Genomic DNA, 18,814 nt, shown 5'->3' on the forward strand with positions numbered 1-18,814 from the left:
TTTCCCCTGAAACCTTGCCAACATTTGTTGTTGCTTTCTCAATGATGGCCTTTCTGACTGCAGTGAGAAGGGATCTAAGTTTCTGATGTGTACTTCCCTGGATGGCGAAGATGCTGAACATTTTTTCATACCTTTCCATTTGAACAGCATCTGTTCATTTCATCTGTCCATACATTTTATGTGTTCCCTGTTCTTTTGGGTATTTAGCTTTTCAAATTTTTATGTTCTGGATATTCATTCCCACCAAATATCTTCCTTTCTGTAAGATGTTATGCAATCCCCTTTGTCAATTTCTGCTGTTTGCTGAGCTGTTGAAGTCATGTTAAGAAAGCCATTGCTTATGTTTAGATCCCTTGCATTTTCCTCCAGTCATTTCAAACTTTCAGGTTTCATTTGACATTAAGGTTTTTGATCCATTTTGAGTTAATTTTTGTACAGGATGAGAGAAATCAAGTTTTGGTTTACATATGGATTTCCAGTTTTACCAATACCATTTATTGGAGAGCTATCTTCTGCAACTTACGTTGTTGGGTTCTTTGTCAAAAATCATAGCTATTGCTGTGTGGGTTTATTTTGGAGTCTCCTATTTTACTTAATTGATCTACCTGTCTGTACCTAGTTGGTACTGTTTCAGTACTATGCTGTTTTTATTTCTGTGACTCTTTCTGATCACTTTCACTCAGATTTTCTCTCTTTGAAGAAAGCACTAAGCTAGGCTGAGGATTGCTATTCAAAGCCAGTCCAGGCAAGAAAATCAGTGAGACACTTACCTTCAATTAATCACCCAAAAGCCAGAAATGGTGCTGTGACTCAAAGTGGTAGAGCAATAACCTTGAACACAAAAGCTAAGGGACAGCTCTCTGGCCTTGAGATCAAGGCCACATGAAAGAAAGAAAATAAACCACTAACTCAAATTTGTTACAAGTTTTATCAAATGTTGGAACAAAATTGACTGTTCATACAGTGCAAAATAGGAATTTGCTTCAAATGTCACTGTTTGTTAAACTTACCCTTACCAAAAGCTTACCTTTTATTTCCGGAGGGGACATTCAGCCCCCTCCCCATATTGTGCCCCCCATATCATTTCTGAAGCCAAAGAGGCAACCTCATCATCAACATCAACAACAGAATGAACTTGTTACTCATACATTTATTCCCTCTTGGTTTAATCTTTCCTATCCACACCTGCACAGGGATTTCTTTTTTAAAAAGTATAGCAAAGTGTCTGGCCTAACAAGAAAACACATTTCACCTGAAGAATAATTATTCTGCACTTCAGCTTTATCTGTTTCCAAATGACAGCATCTTCCATTCCAATTTTATGTGTTTACATACAGCACACAAACATACCATTTAAATAACTCAGTATTTCATAAAGTATATTGTCTTAAACAATTCTTCCCTCTAAGCCTATACCACTGATAAAGTGTTTAATACCCATATTCTTTTTTTTTTTTTTTTGCCAGTCCTGGGCTTCAGCTCAGGGCCTGAGCACTGTCCTTGGTCTTTCTCAAGGCTAGAGCTCTACCACTTGAGCTTCAGCACCACTTCCAGCTTTTTTCTATGTATGTGGTACTGAGGAATTGAACCCGGGTCTTCGTACATGCAAGGCAAGCACTCTACCACTAGGCCAAACTCCCAGCCCTTAATACCCATATTCTAAAGGGGATGCTGATCATATAACACAGATCAGAGAAATACTACCCAGAATCATACTTTAGTTGTCGTATACTTATTGTACACTTAAAATCACTCAAATTCTATGAAATTATAGAACAGATATTAAAATTCAAGGATCATTAGCCTCTTAAATATATTGAAACATACATATATAGGACTATATATATATATATATACATATATAAATCTGTGTATCTTATTCCCTAGACTTTATGCAACTTGGTCATCTTAGACCTGTATGGAAACATCATTATATGGAATCAAGAAAACTACCGATTGTTTGTAATATTTCATCTTCCAGAACTGAAAGCTTTGGATGGCATCTCAATTGTAAGTTGTTCTATAACTCATTGCATTTGGTCCTAGCTGCATATTCTACATTGTCGTCAGTCCTTTACTTCACTTTACTCACTGTGCTTATTAAAACCTAGGTCTCCAAATCTCCTTTAGGTCTGTACTTCACAATTTTTTTAATCTAGCAAATTTGTTATATATTAACTTGAGATGGAAAAGGAGAAAAGACAATGTTCTACATTTGCACTCACCAAATGCAATGCTTTAGAAGTAAAGAACAAGAGCTGGGGGAGGGGGGAGGGAAATGGGGACAAAAACATGAGAAGGGGTATCAATGTTTGTGAAGTAATGCACCTTCTATCTGGCGAATATAATGTAACCCTTCTATTAATTACAATAAAAAAATGAACAAGAGCTGGGCCATAGCTGATGGCAGGGTGCTTGCCTAACATATGTAAATCCCTGGGTTTGAGCCCTAGCACCTCAAACAAACAAGACATAAATACCACAATTTTAGGGATCAGAATAGAAAAACTGTGCTTGGCAATCCTGTCATCTTCTTGGGCCAAAAACATCTCTCTATTTCCTGGGAAAATATAGTTGTTAATATTTAAGGATAATATATTTAAACCAACAAATATAAAATTTCATGGTAATATTGCTAAAAATGGTCATGAAAGGCACAGAACTTAGAACTTAATACAAAAGCAACATGTAGACATGCGTTCTGTAACAAGTGCATACAGAGATTCTTGTGTCCAACTTACAAGGGAGTGCATGGCAGATATATGAAGAATAAAACCTGTACAGTAATCCCTACCTCCAGCCAAACAACAAAACACATCAGGTTTTATAGGAAACTCAAATCTTGTTTATTTAGTATTCTGAGATACTCTAAAAAAGATTACTAATCTTAGCCTTCTTCTTTTCAGGGCCTTCTTTTTTCAGGGGCTTCCTCCAAATAGAGAGTATAAAACATTCTGCTATAAATACAAATTCTCTAGAATATTGTCAGTAGGTTTTGTTTAGGTAGCTTTCATTGAGAGATGTTTCAAACATCATCTCTTTTTTGCACCAGTCCCGGGGCTTGAACTCAGAGCCTAAGCACTGTCCTTGGGCTTTCTCAAGTCTAGAGCTCTATCACTTAAGCCACAGCACCACTTCTGGCTTTTCTACCTGTGTGGTACAAAGGAATCAAACCCAGGTCTTCGCAATAACGATTAAAAACTAGTAATCCCAGAACTGCAGAGGCTGAGGTAGGAGGTTTGCAGAAAGTTTGAAGATAATCTGAGCTATGTAGTGAGGCACTGTCTTCAGAAAAAGAAAATCCAGAACAAAACAAAAGCATTTCCTGAGCCATCTTTTAGAATGAATTTCTGATGACATTTGGCTCAGTTTTTCTTTCATTGGATAATGTCTTGATTTTCCTTTTCAATTCTGAATGATGTGTTGTGTGGATATAGGATTTGAGGTTGACACTTCTTTTGTTTCAGTCACTTGAAAAATGTGCCACATATTCTAGTCTCATTGTTAATGAGGAAAGTTCTGCTGTCATTCAAATTATTTTCCCTTTTTATGCGGTGCATAATGTGAAGGGGCTTAGCTGTGTTTAGTGGAGGAACAGTGAGCCCACCCCATTTTTATCTGGAATCATAGAATTTATGTGATGAATTCATAGAATTCACCCATAAGAGAGGACATCACTTGTGTGTGTGTGTGTGTGTGTGTGTGTGTGTGTGTGTGTGTGTGTGTGTGCGCGTGTGTGCCTGTTCTAATGCTTAAATTGAGGGTATAGTCATTGTCCTTGAGCTTTGTTTTTACTCTAGGTTAGTGTTCTACCACTTGAGCTCCCACTTCCGGCTTTTTCCAGTCTAATTGGAGAAGAGTCGAATGAACAGACTTTCTTTCCTGAGCTGACTTCCAAACTGCAATCCTCAGATGTCAGCCTCCTCTGAATAGCTGTAATTACAGGTGTGAGCTACCAGTGCCCAGAGAGAATCTTATTTTTAAATGTCCTCATGTAGGAACCACCAGAAATTGAAAGTGCCAAGGATGTGTTTGGTGGCAGACTTACCTCAGACATGATAGCAGAGCGACAAGGACATTCGAACTTTACACAGATTCAAGAACTGAACTGGACTTCATCATCCATCAGGTATATTTCATTACATGCTATTTGATATTGTATTCAAATATGTAATTATTATTTTACTACTTCAAATTTTTATAGATCTCTAAAGGTTCCCATTAATTCATCTTCCCTACTTCTAATTTCATGATAAAATCCTTTGAAATATGCTACTAATTTTATTATTAGAGGCTATGATTTTTTTTCTTTTTAACTGTATTTTTTTGGTGCTGGACATTGAACCCAGGACAGTGAACTTGGTAGACAAGCACTTTGCCACTGAGCTACATCCCAGCCCAAGGGTATGATTTTAAATGTTACCAATTTCTTGCTCAGATTTTGTTTCTCTTTTTCTTTTGCAACCAAACGTATTAGATTTACTTCTTGTGTTCTGTCTCGTTACCTAGCAAAAATCCAATTACATTTTTAATTAAGAAAGTTATGGAGATCAAAGTTAATGAAAATTAGGCTGGCTTAGTAGTAGAGTGCTTGCCTAGCATGTATGAAGCCCAGGGTTTGATTACTCAGTACCACATAAATATAAAAAGCTGGAAGTGGCCCTGTGGCTCAAGTTGGTAGAGAGCTAGCCTTGAGAAAAGAAGCTCAGGAACAGTGCCCCTGAGTTCCAGCCCTAGGATTGACAAAAAAAAAAAAAATTACCTAACACTTTTAATCACACTTTATTCATTACAATAGCATCTTCGAACACAGATACCATTAATATGAATACAGCATTATATTCAGGCTCCAAACTAATAATTAAAAAGGGCTGAGTGTGTGGCTCAAGTGCAAGGCCCTGAGTTCAAACCTCAGTACTGTAAAAAATATATTTAGTTGAACATTATCTCTTACATTTTAAATTAAAATGTTCCCTTTCTATTGAATTTGTTAGTTGAGGGCCTTTTTGAATGCTTTTGGGAGTTTTATATATGGTAGAAGTCATCTTTTCCAATATTTTTCTGTCTATTGCCGGGTGTTGGTGGCTCATGCCTGTAATCCTAGCTATTTAGGAGGCTGAGGACTGCAGTTCAAGTCAACCCAGGCAGAAAAGTCCCTGTGAAACACTTATCTCCAATACACTACTGAAAAAAGCTGGAAATGGTGCCATGGCTCAAGTGGTACAGTGCTAGTCTTGAGCACAAAGAGACTCAAGGACAGTGCCCAAACCCCTGAGTTTAAGCTCCAGGACTGGCAAAAAATAAAATAAAAATAATAATAATAATAACTATTTACTTTGTCTAAATTTAGAACTGTAGATTTGATTCCAGTTGACCAGTTTATAAATGTGTTTAATGTGAATCTACAGAACAATAATCTGACCTCATTTAGTGGGCTCATCTATCTTCCTAATATACAGGTGAGTCACACACAAAGCAATGTTCTCTTTGTTTTCTTTACACAGTGTAATCAATCTTTGTTTTGGATTAAAATGGATCCCAAGGTTACTAAGGTAAAGAAAGCCTTAAGCAAAACAGTGCCTAAGCCCTGAGTTTAAGTGCCAGATCCAGCACACACACACAGAAAATTCAAATCTGAATCATTGGGAATATACATTTTTATTTTGTTTTTAAAACAACTATATAATTAAAGTATGTTGTGTATTCCACATATTATCCATAGCATTTTACTTAATAAGCTTTCTGAAGTTTTGCTTTATTTTCTTTTTTTTTTTTTTTTTTTTTTTTTTTGCCAGTCCTGGGCTTGAGCTCAGGGCCTAGGACTGTCCTTGGACTTTCTCAAGGTTAGAGCTCTACCACTTGAGCCTCAGCACCACTTCCAGCTTTTTTCTATGTATGTGGTACCGAGGAATGGAACCCGGGTCTTCCTGCATGCTAGGCAAGCACTCTACCACTAGGCCAAACTCCCGGCCCCTTTGTTTCCTTTTTTTTAAGAAAGTATTGCCTTACTTGGCCTCATTTTCATTCAATTGTCCTTTATGCAGCAAATCTTAACTCTTCAGGAGGAAGTAGTAGAACAAGCTGCCTGTTCAGTGAACGGGCATGAAGTAAATTTAATAGTAAGGTTCTAGAAGCAGCTGCTTCTGTGTTGACTCAGCTCAACCATCTGCCAAATTCTTTTAAACATATGGAAACAAGTTCTCACTCACTAAGGAGCTGTTTTATTCATATTTAGCTTGGAGAAAGCAGAAGTTGCAGTATTATAATTTCCTATTATGTAGGATCATTAAAAAATATATTCAAATCTGTAATCCTAGCAACCCAAGAGGCTGAGATTTGAAAACTGAGGTTCAAAGCCATCCTAAGTCTGGGAGACTGTTATCTCCAATTAACCAGCAAAAAAAAAAAAAAAAAGTGGAACTGTGGCTCAAGTGGTAAAGTGCTATCCTTAGGCAAAATAGTGCCTAATCCTGAGTTCAAGTGCCAGGACCAGCACAGGCATACATACACACACACTCACATACACATACACACACACACACACACACACACACACACACACACACACACACACACAATTCAAATCTAAATTGTATGGGATATAAGTTCTTACTTTATTTCCAAAACTAATATATATTTCAAATATGTTGTATATTCCAAGTATTATCCATATCATTTTACTTAATAGATTATAGCTGATTAATATGTTATTATTTTATAGGTTTTATGCCTCAACTATAACCACATTGAATCTATAATACCTAGAGGAAAGCCTCAGGCGCACTTAACCAACAGACAACTACTCTACCAGAAAGTGCCTTCCAGTGGCTATGGTCAGCAAGGACCTTCAAAAATAAATAGGTACTATTCTTTTACTTTTATACAATTACAAATAACATCAGTTGGGAATTTAAAAAGAAGTAGCATATTCCAGTGTATGCATTTTATGTATCTTAATTACTTATAATTACTAAATATTAAATAATAATCTTAAATATTACTTATTATACTTACATATTAGCTAATATACTAACAAATTTCACAAAGAAAAAGCTACTCAAACTGATCTTTTAGTCATTTTCCCCTGCTTCTTCTATTTCAAACTTAAGTATAAATTTAAGTACAGAAAGGAAAAATTAAAATCTTGTAGGTTTAATGACCCTTAGTTTTCTTTATTTTCAACTGGGACAACTCACAATTATATAACTCACTCTTTGTGTACAATGTAGTGAGTTTTAGTAAGTTCATGAATTGTACAATCCATTGCCACAACCTCATTCTAGAACATTTTCATCCTGCCACAAGGAATCCCCTCACTCAGTTAGTATGGACTTTAATTTTTTCCCAACATTACTTTTTTTAATTTCTAAATTAAATTTTAGGAAACTGAATATCCTCAACACCTACACAAAATCACAAAGATTCTTTTTGAAATGAGAATGTACCACCTCTTTTCTTATACATATATATCTACACACACATATAGATGTATACAAACATACAAACAACTCAAATCATCAAACCAGAATATTTTTAAAGTTTTTTCAAAAAAGAACATTCCTTTTGATCTCACCTTTATTGAGGTAGAGTTGATATATAATAAAATTCACCAGTATAATCCCTACCACAATCAAGATACAAAATATTCCCATCATAAAAATTCCAACATTTCAGCTGGGTGCAGTGGCTCAGGCCTGTAATCCTAGCTACTCGATAGGCAGAGATCTGAGATCAAGGTTCAAAGCCAGCCTGGGTACAAAAGGACCTGAGACTCCTATCTCCAATTAACCTCTAGAAAATGGGAAGTGGGGCTTGGCTCAAAGGTAGGTCGGTAGCCTTGAGCTGAAGAGCCAAGTTCAAGCCCCATGATAAAAAAAAAAAAAAAAAAAAAAAAAATCCCGCATTTCTCTACTCTGTCCCCTTTTCCCACATCCTTGGTCTGTCTCTGTAATTCTAGAATGTCTTAAAATTGAAATTACATGCTAATTACTGTTTTGTGTCTGGTTCTTTCACTTAATCTAAAGCTTTGAGATCTGTGTTGCTGCAAATGTCAGCAAGTAGTATCATTTCACAGCTGAATGGTAATCTCTTACATAGATCACATGACAGACTGTTTACCATTGATGGGCAGTTGAGTTGTGTCTACTTCAAAGCTATCATGAAAGCTATATGAATATTTTGCTTATACATATCCTTAATCCCTGACTTCAAATTTTATTATTAAATATAGTGATGAAATCAATCTGGCACTGGAAAGATGGTTTATTGAAATAGCGTGACTTCAGAAACTCACTTTACATTGAGGGCTGATCAATTTTTAGCAAAAGTGTCTATGTAATTCAGTGGAGGAAAGGATAGGGTTCTTAAAAAAGTGAATATTCACATGTGAATAGTCACCTCACCCTTCACCCCACGGTATATGGAAACATTAACTTAAAATGGTCCCTGAAACTCTAATGTCTTTATTAAAAGGATATTGTCTCTAAATGACATTTTCTAGCTTTCTGTGTGAAAAATTTACAATTCAGTGAAACTTATTCTGAAGTATTTTATCCTGTTTTGTACTACTGCAAATTTAATTATTTTCTGGGTGGGAGTTTGGCCTAGTGATAGAGTGCTTGCCTAGTATGCAGGAAGACCCAAGTTCAATTCCTCAGTACCACATACATAGGGAAAAAAAAAAATCTAGAAGTGGTGGGTACTGTGACTCTAGCTTTGAGAATGCTCAAGGACAGTGTTCAGGCCCTGAGTTCAAGCCCTTGGAACTGGCAAAAAAAAATTGTTTTATTTTATCTTTAGATTATTTAGTGTTGGTTTAGAAATTCAATTGATTTTTTGTACATTATTTTGTCTTGTGAATTCATTTTGTTAGTTGAAGTAAGTTTTGTTAGGATATCATGTCATCTAAGAGTAAAGAGAATTCTTATATCTTTTCAGATGTGGGAAATTTTTTTCTTCTTGATTGCATTAGCTATCATTTTTCATTGTGACTTCTTTATACACCTTATTTACTTTTTATTCACTTTATCACATAAAAGCTGTGTGTGTGTGTGTGTGTGTGCAAAAGCGCGCACGCGTGCGCATGTGTCTGTATTTAGTCATGAGCTCAGGCCTAGATGCTGTTCTTTTGCTTTTGTTCCCCTCAAGACTAGTACTCCTACCACTTGAGCCACAGCTTTCGGGTAGTTAACTGGAGATGGGATTCTCACAAACTTCCTGCTCCAGATGGAATTCATTTTTTTTTCTTTTTTTAACTTCAAAACTGTCTTTATACAATAATAGCTCATTTGAAATTACTTTTATGTTTCAGAGAAACAATAAGCAATGAAAATTTGCCTCCCATGATGCAAACTTTAGAGGTTCTTCATTTGGGATACAATGGAATTTGTAATTTAATCCAGCTACAACTTAACAGATTAATAAACTTAAGATTCCTCTTTTTACAGGGTGAGTAGAAACACTGTTAGTGAGTAAATGTATTAAACTGACTTTTGTTATCTTGTATTGATAAGTAAATATAAGCTTTACCATTTATTCATTTGTTTACAAAATAGCTCAAAATACATTTTTCTTCAGTTATCTTCATTTTTTTTTTTGGCCAGTCCTGGGCTTGAGCTCAGGGCCCGAGCATTGTCCTTGGACTTTCTCAAGGCTAGAGCTCTACCACTTGAGCCTCAGCACCACTATTGGCCTCTTTTTACTTTGTATGTGGTACCGAGGAATCAAACCCAGGCCTCCGTGCATGCTAGGCAAGCAGTCTACCACTAGGCCAAACTCCCGGTCCCTATCTTCATATTTTTAAAAGCTTTTTTTTAAAGGAAAATACAATACTATGTGTAGCCTACATCACAATCTAATTTGGTATCATATTTAACTAAAAAAGCAATACATGTGACAGCTGAGTAATTCTCAAGTATTTATGAAAGCCAGAATTGTGCTCAGTATTCTGAAGGATATGAAGCACTATAATATTTTGGTTGTACATAATTGAGATGCTGGTCCTAAAGTAGTTGTAAACCCACCTATGCATATACACTGAGACATAGATGAATTAGGTATGACTGTGTTATTAATTTAAGTGTAATAGAAACTGAAAGAGAAATCAAAGCATTAGTCTTTGTCATCTCTAGGACCCTTGAGGGATTGATAGAATGTAGAGTGAAAGTGAAAATAAGTGAAATCTTTGTGAGCTGGGGAAGGAAAGAAGGAATTCCTGGCTGTGACTGGTATCTGTGAGTTAACAAGTAAAAACAAAGACAATAAAGTCTTTGGAAAAGTCTCTAAAAATAATCAGATCCAAAGAGTCAATTATAAGTGCTTTATTTAGTAAAAGTTTACTTTTAGAAAATGTGTGGAGGGCTGGGAATGTGGCTAAGTGGTGCCTAGCATACATGAAGAAGCAGAGTTCAATTCCTCAATACCATATGAACAGAAAAAGCCAGAAGTGATGCTGTGGCTGTGGCTCAAGTGGTAGCATAGTAGACTTGAGCAAAAGAAGCTCAGAGGCGGTGCCCAGGCACTTAGTTGAAGTTCTAGAAGGACTGGCAAAAAAAGAAAAAGAAAGAAGGAAAGAAGAAAGGAAGGAAGGGAGGGAGGAAAGGGGAAGGAAGGAAAGAGAAGGAGAGGGGGCAGAGGAGGAAGGAAAGAGGAGAGGGGAAAGGAGGGAAAGGAAAGGAAAGAAGAAAGGAAAGGAAAGAAGTAAGGAAGAATGAAAAGATAGGGGGAGAGAGGAAGGAGACAGGAAAGAGAAGAAAAGAAGGAGGGAAGGAAAAAAAGTTCATTGGGGCTAAATAGTTTGAAGGAGTACATGTAATGATAGGGTCAAACTCCATCTGACTCTGAAGGACATATGTGTTCTAGCCCACATTAATGACATAATAATAAGCGCCTGAATTGCAGAGAGGTCAGCAGGAATAGCAAATCTAAAAAGCAGCTAAAAAAAAAAAAGAAACATTAGGACTGTGACTAGATAGAGATCACTTTTTATTTCCAGTTGCATTAAGAGGTTGGTAGTAGGCGGTACTAAAACTAGATAAAGTCATTTCAGGAAAGGTGGTTTATTGAGGGTAGGAAAAGATTAGTTTATATAGTAACAACTTTAAGACCTAATGTACTTTTAAAAAAACATTTGACAAAAAGTATTTGCATGCACACAGATCTTTAATTCTGGAAACCAGAGCTCACTCACTCTATGATAACTTACCTTGTATTAGGGAATGAGATCTGCCAGCTTGAAGGGCTGGAAAGTCTGGTGCTCCTTCAGGAGTTGGTCGTGGACCACAACCGAATCCGGACACTTAATGAAACTGCCTTTGCTAAGCCAAGTTCACTGCTGGCACTTCACCTAGAAGAAAACAGGATCCGGGAGCTGAGCAAACTGCAATCTTTAGTAAAACTAGAGAAACTCTTCCTAGGGTATAATAAAATCCAGGTAACATTACTTGCAAGTTTCTACTCTAAACACAAAGCTTCCAAATACATTGATGAAATTTGTGCCAAGTATGTTATTTATCCTTAATATAGCATATACATTGGAGGCATATTAGCAACGCTATGATACAGCGATGTCCACTGCTTCTAGATTTATAAGCTGGACAAACTTACATGAAAATTCACTATTGGTAAAAGTTAGCTTCAGGATGTTGAGGCTTGTCTTATCCATCTTCTGCCAGAGTTTGTGTTTGTTTCTGTATTGCTTTTGATCTGAACTGTTCCTGAATCTCAATTCCAGAATTCCATTGGCCCTTAAAATTTGGCAAATATACTTGGCCCACTTGTGGGTCAATACTATGAAGAAATTAACTAAATATAATCCGAATTCTAGAATACCCCATAATTCTGAGCAAAAGTCCCATCATTTCTTTTAAATTTTTTTGCCAGTCCTATGACTTGAACCTAGGGCATGGACACTGTCCCTGAACTTCTTTTGCTCAAGTCTACCACTTGAGCCACTGCACCACTTCTAGCTTTTTCTGCTCATGTGGTATTGAGGAATTGAACCCAGGGCTTGATGCATGCTAGGCAAGCACTTTACTACTGAGCCACATTCCCAGCCCCTGGTCATTTCTTTTGAGTGTGCATGGCACACTTTCCATGATATATTGTCTTTTTTGTCAATCATGTATTTGATATATATAGTAAGGATCTTCAGCTTTTATTCAACAATGCAGAAAATTGTCCCTCATGCTCACTCACAGGATTCAATCATAGTTACTGGCATCTAACACATAAAATTACTTTAAATTAACATGCATTGGAAGATGTTGGGTCTTACCAAATAATTTATTAACTTTTAAACAGGATATTGCTGAACTGGAAAAACTTGATGTTATCTCTTCTCTCAGAGAGCTTACAGTTTATGGCAATCCAGTGAGTATGTTACTTTTCTAATTTATTTACTGATAGTTGTGTATAGTCTATTTTACATATATAACACATTTATCTATTTCCACGTGCATAGCTAGTTATTGACTCATGTCTTCTTCCACCTGATTGTAGTACTAAGTGCCACTGTCACCCATAAGCAGATCCGTTTTGCAATTCTACAATGTACTCAGTAGGCTAATATTTTTAAATTTTTATTGTAAAGGTGATGTACTAAGGAGTTTCAGTTACATAGGCATTGAGTAAATTTATTTTTGATCAATATCACTTCTTATTTTCTCCTAGTTTTTCCTTCCCAATCCTCCTTCCCCCACAAGTTGTATAGTTAACTTCAAACATAGTGTCTAGTGAGTATCTACCTCATGTGGCCTGGACTATAATCTCAGCCCTCAGGACGGATGATGTAAAAAGTTTTAAGTTTGCTATCAAAGACCTTGTCTCAAAAAATTAAAAAAAATTGTGATTAAGTTCTAAATACTAAGTCCCAGTGATTGTAAATAGAGATTCCCTCCTTGAACACGTGTATGTTAAACTTGTCATTTAAAATATGATGTAAAAATCAATGTTAATAAATTCTTTAAAAAAGTTTAAAAAATAAAGAATGCTAAAAATTTTAGAAAAAGGCAAATAAAAGGAGATTTTTTTTTTGCTAGCCCTGGGGCTTGAACTCAGGGCCTGAGTACTGCCCTTGAGCTTTCTCAAGGCTAGTGCTCTACCACTTGAACCACAGTACCACTTCCAGCTTTTTCTGTATATGTGGTACCATGGAATCAAACCTAGGACTTCATGCATGTTAGGCAAGCACTCTACACACTCAGGACAAAAGATGTTTTGCTTTTTTATTCTCATTTGGCATGAGAAGAAATTAAGGAGATAATATCTACAGCATTTAACGCTGTAAATTTTCTGTTCTCATCTCTGTTTTTCCTTTGCTTGTCTTTTATGATGAGTTAATCTTTAAAGTAAAAGTGACTTTTAGGAATAAATTGTTTCTAACTTTCTTTAGATCTGTAGAAAAGTACTACACCGCTACATGCTCATATTTCGACTGCCTAACTTACAGATATTAGACGGAATTCCTATAACCTCAGATGATAGGGCAAAAGCTGAATTCCACTTCTCTGAACTGCAGGCAAGAAAAAACTCGGTAACTTAATTTCAATCTTCAAAACACATAGATTTATAGTAAATGAATCTTTTATCTTAGACATTGCCTTAAATGTTGGGATTATATTGTTTTTATAATTACCTTAGTAACTGGTTAATGACTCACTCCTACCAAGGTCCTCGGGGACTTGGGCATTAGGCAAATTGTGTAATATCTGTGCTCAATCTATCAGATGATACTCGAAGGTAGAAACTGTAATGTAATAGGGACTAACAGAATTACCTCCATTTCAATGGAAAGGAAAGGAATTCTTCCCTAGGATCTATATGTTATGTAGGTCATCTAACAGCAACAACAAAAGAATGGTATGGCCTGCTTTTCCTGTATAGTGGCAGGATTTGGGGATCTTCTACTTCTGAGCTCCAAGGCAATGAGGAACAAAATTAGACACGAAACCAGATACAGACAGACAGACAGACAGACAGACACACACACACACACACACACACACACACACACACACACATCACAAATTTATTTCCTTGTAATTCCGTTGGCTGGAAGTCTGAAAATGGTACAATGAAATCATTGTCTGTGCTGGATCCCTCCTGGAAGGAAGCTCTAGAGGAGAGAGCTCCTCTGTGCCCTCACTAGCCTCTGGAGGCCATGCACATCCCTTGGCTCCGTGCCTTCTCCCAGCAGAGCACCACAGAGTCCTCTGCTTCTGCTATCACATCTCCTTCTTCCAGTCTGTCCTTATACATCCTGCTAGATCATCCACAGTCATCCTCCCCATCCCCCAGATCCTTAATGCAGCCACACCTACAAACTTGTTTGTCATTCAGGTGAAGTCTCCACAGGTTCGCAAAGTTAGAAGCGTAGACATCTCTGGGTGAAGGGAAACTTCCTACCATACTGTGTATGATGGGCTCTACTGATAGACTGATAGAAATTAGAACATTAAAATGTATAAACTGAATACAGTCAATTTGAGCGAACACGGCAGAAGGTTCTCAGCAGGGTACAAATGATCCAGTATCTGCCTACCAAGTACTTAGCTTCCCTCCCTTCCCCCCCCCCCCCCAGGACTGCCAGAAAGAAAAAGAAAAGAAGATTCAGAGGGAAGGTTTTTTTACTTAGTGCAAGAGGTATGGCAGAAGTAACAACTAGTGATTAAAAGAACTTTGTCAAGTAGAACTTGTGACAAATATGAATGCTGTTTATCTGAGCTTTAGAGCTAGGATATACTTATCTGTTTTATTTTGTTGTGCAGTTAATTCCATTTACTAGCCCTTGTATGGATGGATCATTTTGCCAAGTAAAAGCATCTCCCATTAAAATAACAAATGTACTATTACCTGATGGATTTAGCCATTATTTGGGACATGATTTCACCTTAACTCCTGAAGTTGAAGGTATTTTACATTTTAATTCTGGTTAACATAAGCCTTTTAGCTGGCTGTCATTTTGTTCATTTCTTTTACCTTTCACTTTGTCCTCAGACCACTGTTAGACAATAAAATGAACCATCATTGTAATTTTTTTTTGCTAGTACTGGAGATTGAACTCGGGGTCTCATGTTTCCTACCCCAACATTATACCATGTGAGCCACATCCCCGTCCTCCTTTTACCTTGTTACATTTGACATAGGGTCCTTTCCTACTGGGATAATAGGCCAGTGCCACCACACCTAGTCATTTTATCCCCCTGGGGCTAGATTAACAGGTGCATGCCACCACAGTCAGCCATTAGTAGGAATAGCATCTGTCCAACTTGTAAGGTTATATGATCTGGCTGGCCTGAAACCAGGATTCCCCCAGTCTCCACTTTCCAAGTAGCTGTTATTAAAGGTGTGAGCCATTGCACTTGGCTAAACATCATAATACTTAACAAAATGTATCTAATCACCTACTGACAGTGGGAGATTGTTCTACATGGTAACAATTTTTTAAAGTATCCCTGTTCAGAGAAACCTAGCATTCTTTTACTCTGTTAAAATATTTTAATTACCTAATTTATTTCTTACATTTCTATACTTTATGGCTTTAACATATTAATTATGAGAATTGGTATATTTTTATCCAAAAGTTTGAACTATATGCACACCAAAATTGGATATACCAGAATGTTATTGTTACTAGTGTCCATTATAGTATAATGTCATCATAAGAATATCAGATTTTTTAAAATTAATTCACTTGTCAATTCATCTTCATATATTTTTCTCATACAAATTCAAGATTTGTCATGCAACAATTTTATAGGATCTTTCTGGAAAGTTACCTAAATTTATTTTCTGTTTGCTGATGTGCTATCCCAATTTTAATTTTGAAAAATATAATCATGTTATTTGTACATTATTACAGCCTGAAAATCAGAATGTTATATTTTTAATTACCTATAAATGATTGATTACCTTAAAAAATTAAGCCACATTAACAGTATGTTACAATGTTTAATAGGCTTCACTTTGTTTTGTTTTTTGATTTTGTAATCCAAGCTGGTCTCAAAACCCTTAACCATCCTGCCGAAACCTCTCAAATTCTGGGATTACAGGCATTTACCTACCACCTTATCCATCCCCATTTTATATTTTTATTTGAATTTTTAAATTAATATTATGAACCTGTACAGCATACATTCAGCTAAAAAACACATCCACTTGGGCAGGGAGTTTGGCCTAGAAGTAGAGTGCTTGCCTAGCATACACAAAGACCCGGGTTCAATACCTCGGTAACCACATACATAGAAAAGAAAGCTGGAAGTGGTGCTGAGGCTCACATGGTAGAGCTCTAGCCTTGAGAAAGTCCAAGGACAGTGTTCAGGCCCTGAGCTCAAACCCAGAACTGGCAAAAAGCAAAACAAAACAAAACAAACACATCCATACTTTATTATGTAATGGTGCTCACAGTATTACACACACACGCACACACACACACACACACACACACATATATACATTTTTTTGCCCATTTTGGGGTTTGAACTCAGGACCTGAGCACTGTCCTTGGGCTTTCTCAAGGTTAAAGCTCTACCACTTGAGCCACAATACCATTTCCGACTTTTTCTATGTATGTGGTACCAAGGCCTTCATGCATGCTAGACAAGCACTCTACCACTAGGCCAAACTTGTGGCCTGTTTTGTAATTTTAATTGTTTGAATTTCATTCTTGATTTTAGACAATAAAAACAAGAATACAGGGATTCTGACAAATAATCCTCGAAGTATCCATGCAGAAATCGCTTTTCAACAACTCAGAGGAATGACTCTGTCGCCGTCTCTTTTATCACATCAGAATGTTGCACCTCCAACTACACAAATATACCAGAGCAACCAAGATGAAGGAAGGTAAAACTGTTTTGTTTTATTATTCCTTCTCTAATCCTGGGACTTGAACTCCAGACCTGGACACTATGCCTGAACTTCTTTTGCTCAAGGCTAGTTCTCTACCACTTGAGTCACAACACCACTTCCAGCTTTTTCTGTTTATGTGTCACTGAGGAATCAAACCTAGGGCTTCATGCATGCTAGGCAGGCACTGTACCAGTAAGCCACACTCCCAGCCCACTGTTTTGGTTTTAGTATTATTCATGACTTAAAAAAAAATTTCCAGGTTTTCTCATCATAAATATAGGAAATATTGTTATATACCATCATGAATTTTTTCCAAGTATAAACTGTTAAGAAAGCACACTTTCTATTCTCCTGCATTCGTGAAACCTTTGTCCAAATCTAGTAGACTTACGTCTGATTCAAAAGGCTAGAAATTAGCATCAAGATGGAATCAGCATCAAGCTCAGCTCTCACTAGTAAAATAATAACAAGGGAACTACTTTTCATTGTAGTTCCTCCCCACTCACTCTACTCCCTGTGTGCATAGTAGGTCATTATATCTGAACTGCAAGTAAATCCTGTTCGATGAAGCTGTGAAGGCTAAGAATTTTATCAGTTCTTCAAAGTCCTCTTTAGAGTTCATTCTTCTGCCTTCATTTCCAGATCAGCCCTAGAGCTGAGGTCAATCCTAAGAACGCTGTTCCTTCCATTCTGCATCCACACTGCTGCCCAACGCTTCCCTGCCTGGATTCTCAAACATTACCTGTCGTCAGTGTCTTTGCTCATCTCTTAGGGAAACCTACCTGGCAGATAGGAGGTCTGGGCTACAGGACACTGTCTCAAATTGCTTTGTATAATGACTAGTGTTTCAGAGAGTCCTCAAAATGGCCTAATATTTTTTTTTTTGCCAGTCCTGGGCTTGAGCTCAGGGCCTAAGCACTGTCCTTGGACTTTCTCAAGGCTAGAGCTCTACCAATTGAGCCACAGCAGCACTTCTGGCTTTTTTCCATGTATATGGTACCAAGGAATTGAACCTGGGTCTTCATGCATGCTAGGCAAGCACTCTACCACTAGGCCAAACTCCTGACCCCAAAATGGCCTAATTTTTAAATCGCCACAATAACTTCACATTGCCTTTTTGCAATTGAATGTATGTAAAATACAGAAACTGTTTACTGCAGAATGATGATCTGAAGCAAACTGGCACATTCAGAAGTTGTAAGTCACCACTATTTGACTCAAATGTCTGATTTCTTACAGAGATCCTGGGAGCAACTTCTCAAGATCAAATCGAATGTAACTGCCTCAAGAGAAATGAGCAATACTAGGACACCTCTTTGCAGTAGTGGTTGTAGAAAAACTAGCAGACAGTGGCCAGTGGGGGGAAAAGCTAATAATCATGTTACTTATGTTACTGAGGCACTTCAGTTCCATATGAAGATAGTCACCCTTAAAGAATTTAAGATCATCTCTCTTAAACTTTCCTTATGGTTACCTTAATTAGTTGCTTCAATTTCTGTATTATAAAAAAAAATCATGAACTACTTCTAAAAAGATATGCCAACAATTTTAAAAGGTGAAAGTGACATGAAACAAAGTCCAATGCTTAGTTCTGGTATTAAAAGCAATAGTCTGTTATATATAAAGATAGTAAGAAAGGTGATTTTAGGAAATGAGCATACTTTCATTTGTAGAATATCTATTCATTTGGAGTTACATGAAACTAAAAGTATACATTTTTTGCCAAATACAACCATTACTAAAATAAGATGAGTTTTGCTAGTTGAGTTTGCTACAGATTAGTTTTTAGGACTATACTTCAAAAAAAACAAATAAAAATTTTGAACGAGGCTTACCCTCAGAATTGTTTAGAAATACAAGTAGTGAGTATCAAAACTAGTTTCAAAATATTTCTAACCATGAGTATAACCAGTTATACTTCTCTTAGGAATACGAGAAAAGAGTGGATTTCATATGCAAATCGTTA

General features: G+C 36.7%; 1 protein-coding gene across 6 annotated transcripts in view; it reads left to right on the forward strand.

The window, feature by feature from the left end:
* The window catches only part of Lrrc9 (leucine rich repeat containing 9), a 75,506-nt gene extending 57,200 nt beyond the window's left edge, over positions 1–18,306 (forward strand). For 5 of the 6 annotated variants that reach the window (XM_090344213.1, XM_090344216.1, XM_090344215.1 and 2 more), the window contains 11 exons: positions 1,888–2,010; positions 3,999–4,129; positions 5,351–5,459; positions 6,722–6,861; positions 9,311–9,447; positions 11,214–11,431; positions 12,301–12,369; positions 13,391–13,531; positions 14,766–14,907; positions 16,674–16,842; positions 18,088–18,306. In XM_090344213.1, the coding sequence (XP_090200339.1) occupies positions 1,888–2,010; positions 3,999–4,129; positions 5,351–5,459; positions 6,722–6,861; positions 9,311–9,447; positions 11,214–11,431; positions 12,301–12,369; positions 13,391–13,531; positions 14,766–14,907; positions 16,674–16,842; positions 18,088–18,127 (1,419 nt within the window). In that variant the 3' untranslated portion in view covers positions 18,128–18,306. The remainder of the gene's footprint in view (positions 1–1,887; positions 2,011–3,998; positions 4,130–5,350; positions 5,460–6,721; positions 6,862–9,310; positions 9,448–11,213; positions 11,432–12,300; positions 12,370–13,390; positions 13,532–14,765; positions 14,908–16,673; positions 16,843–18,087) is intronic. The other variant, XM_090344217.1, reaches the window with a different exon arrangement.
* The last annotated feature ends 508 nt before the right edge of the window (positions 18,307–18,814 follow it).

Source organism: Megascapheus bottae, chromosome 14 (assembly GCF_031878675.1).
Source record: "Megascapheus bottae isolate mThoBot1 chromosome 14, mThoBot2.hap1, whole genome shotgun sequence".
NCBI classification, from domain to species: Eukaryota; Metazoa; Chordata; class Mammalia; order Rodentia; family Geomyidae; genus Megascapheus; species Megascapheus bottae.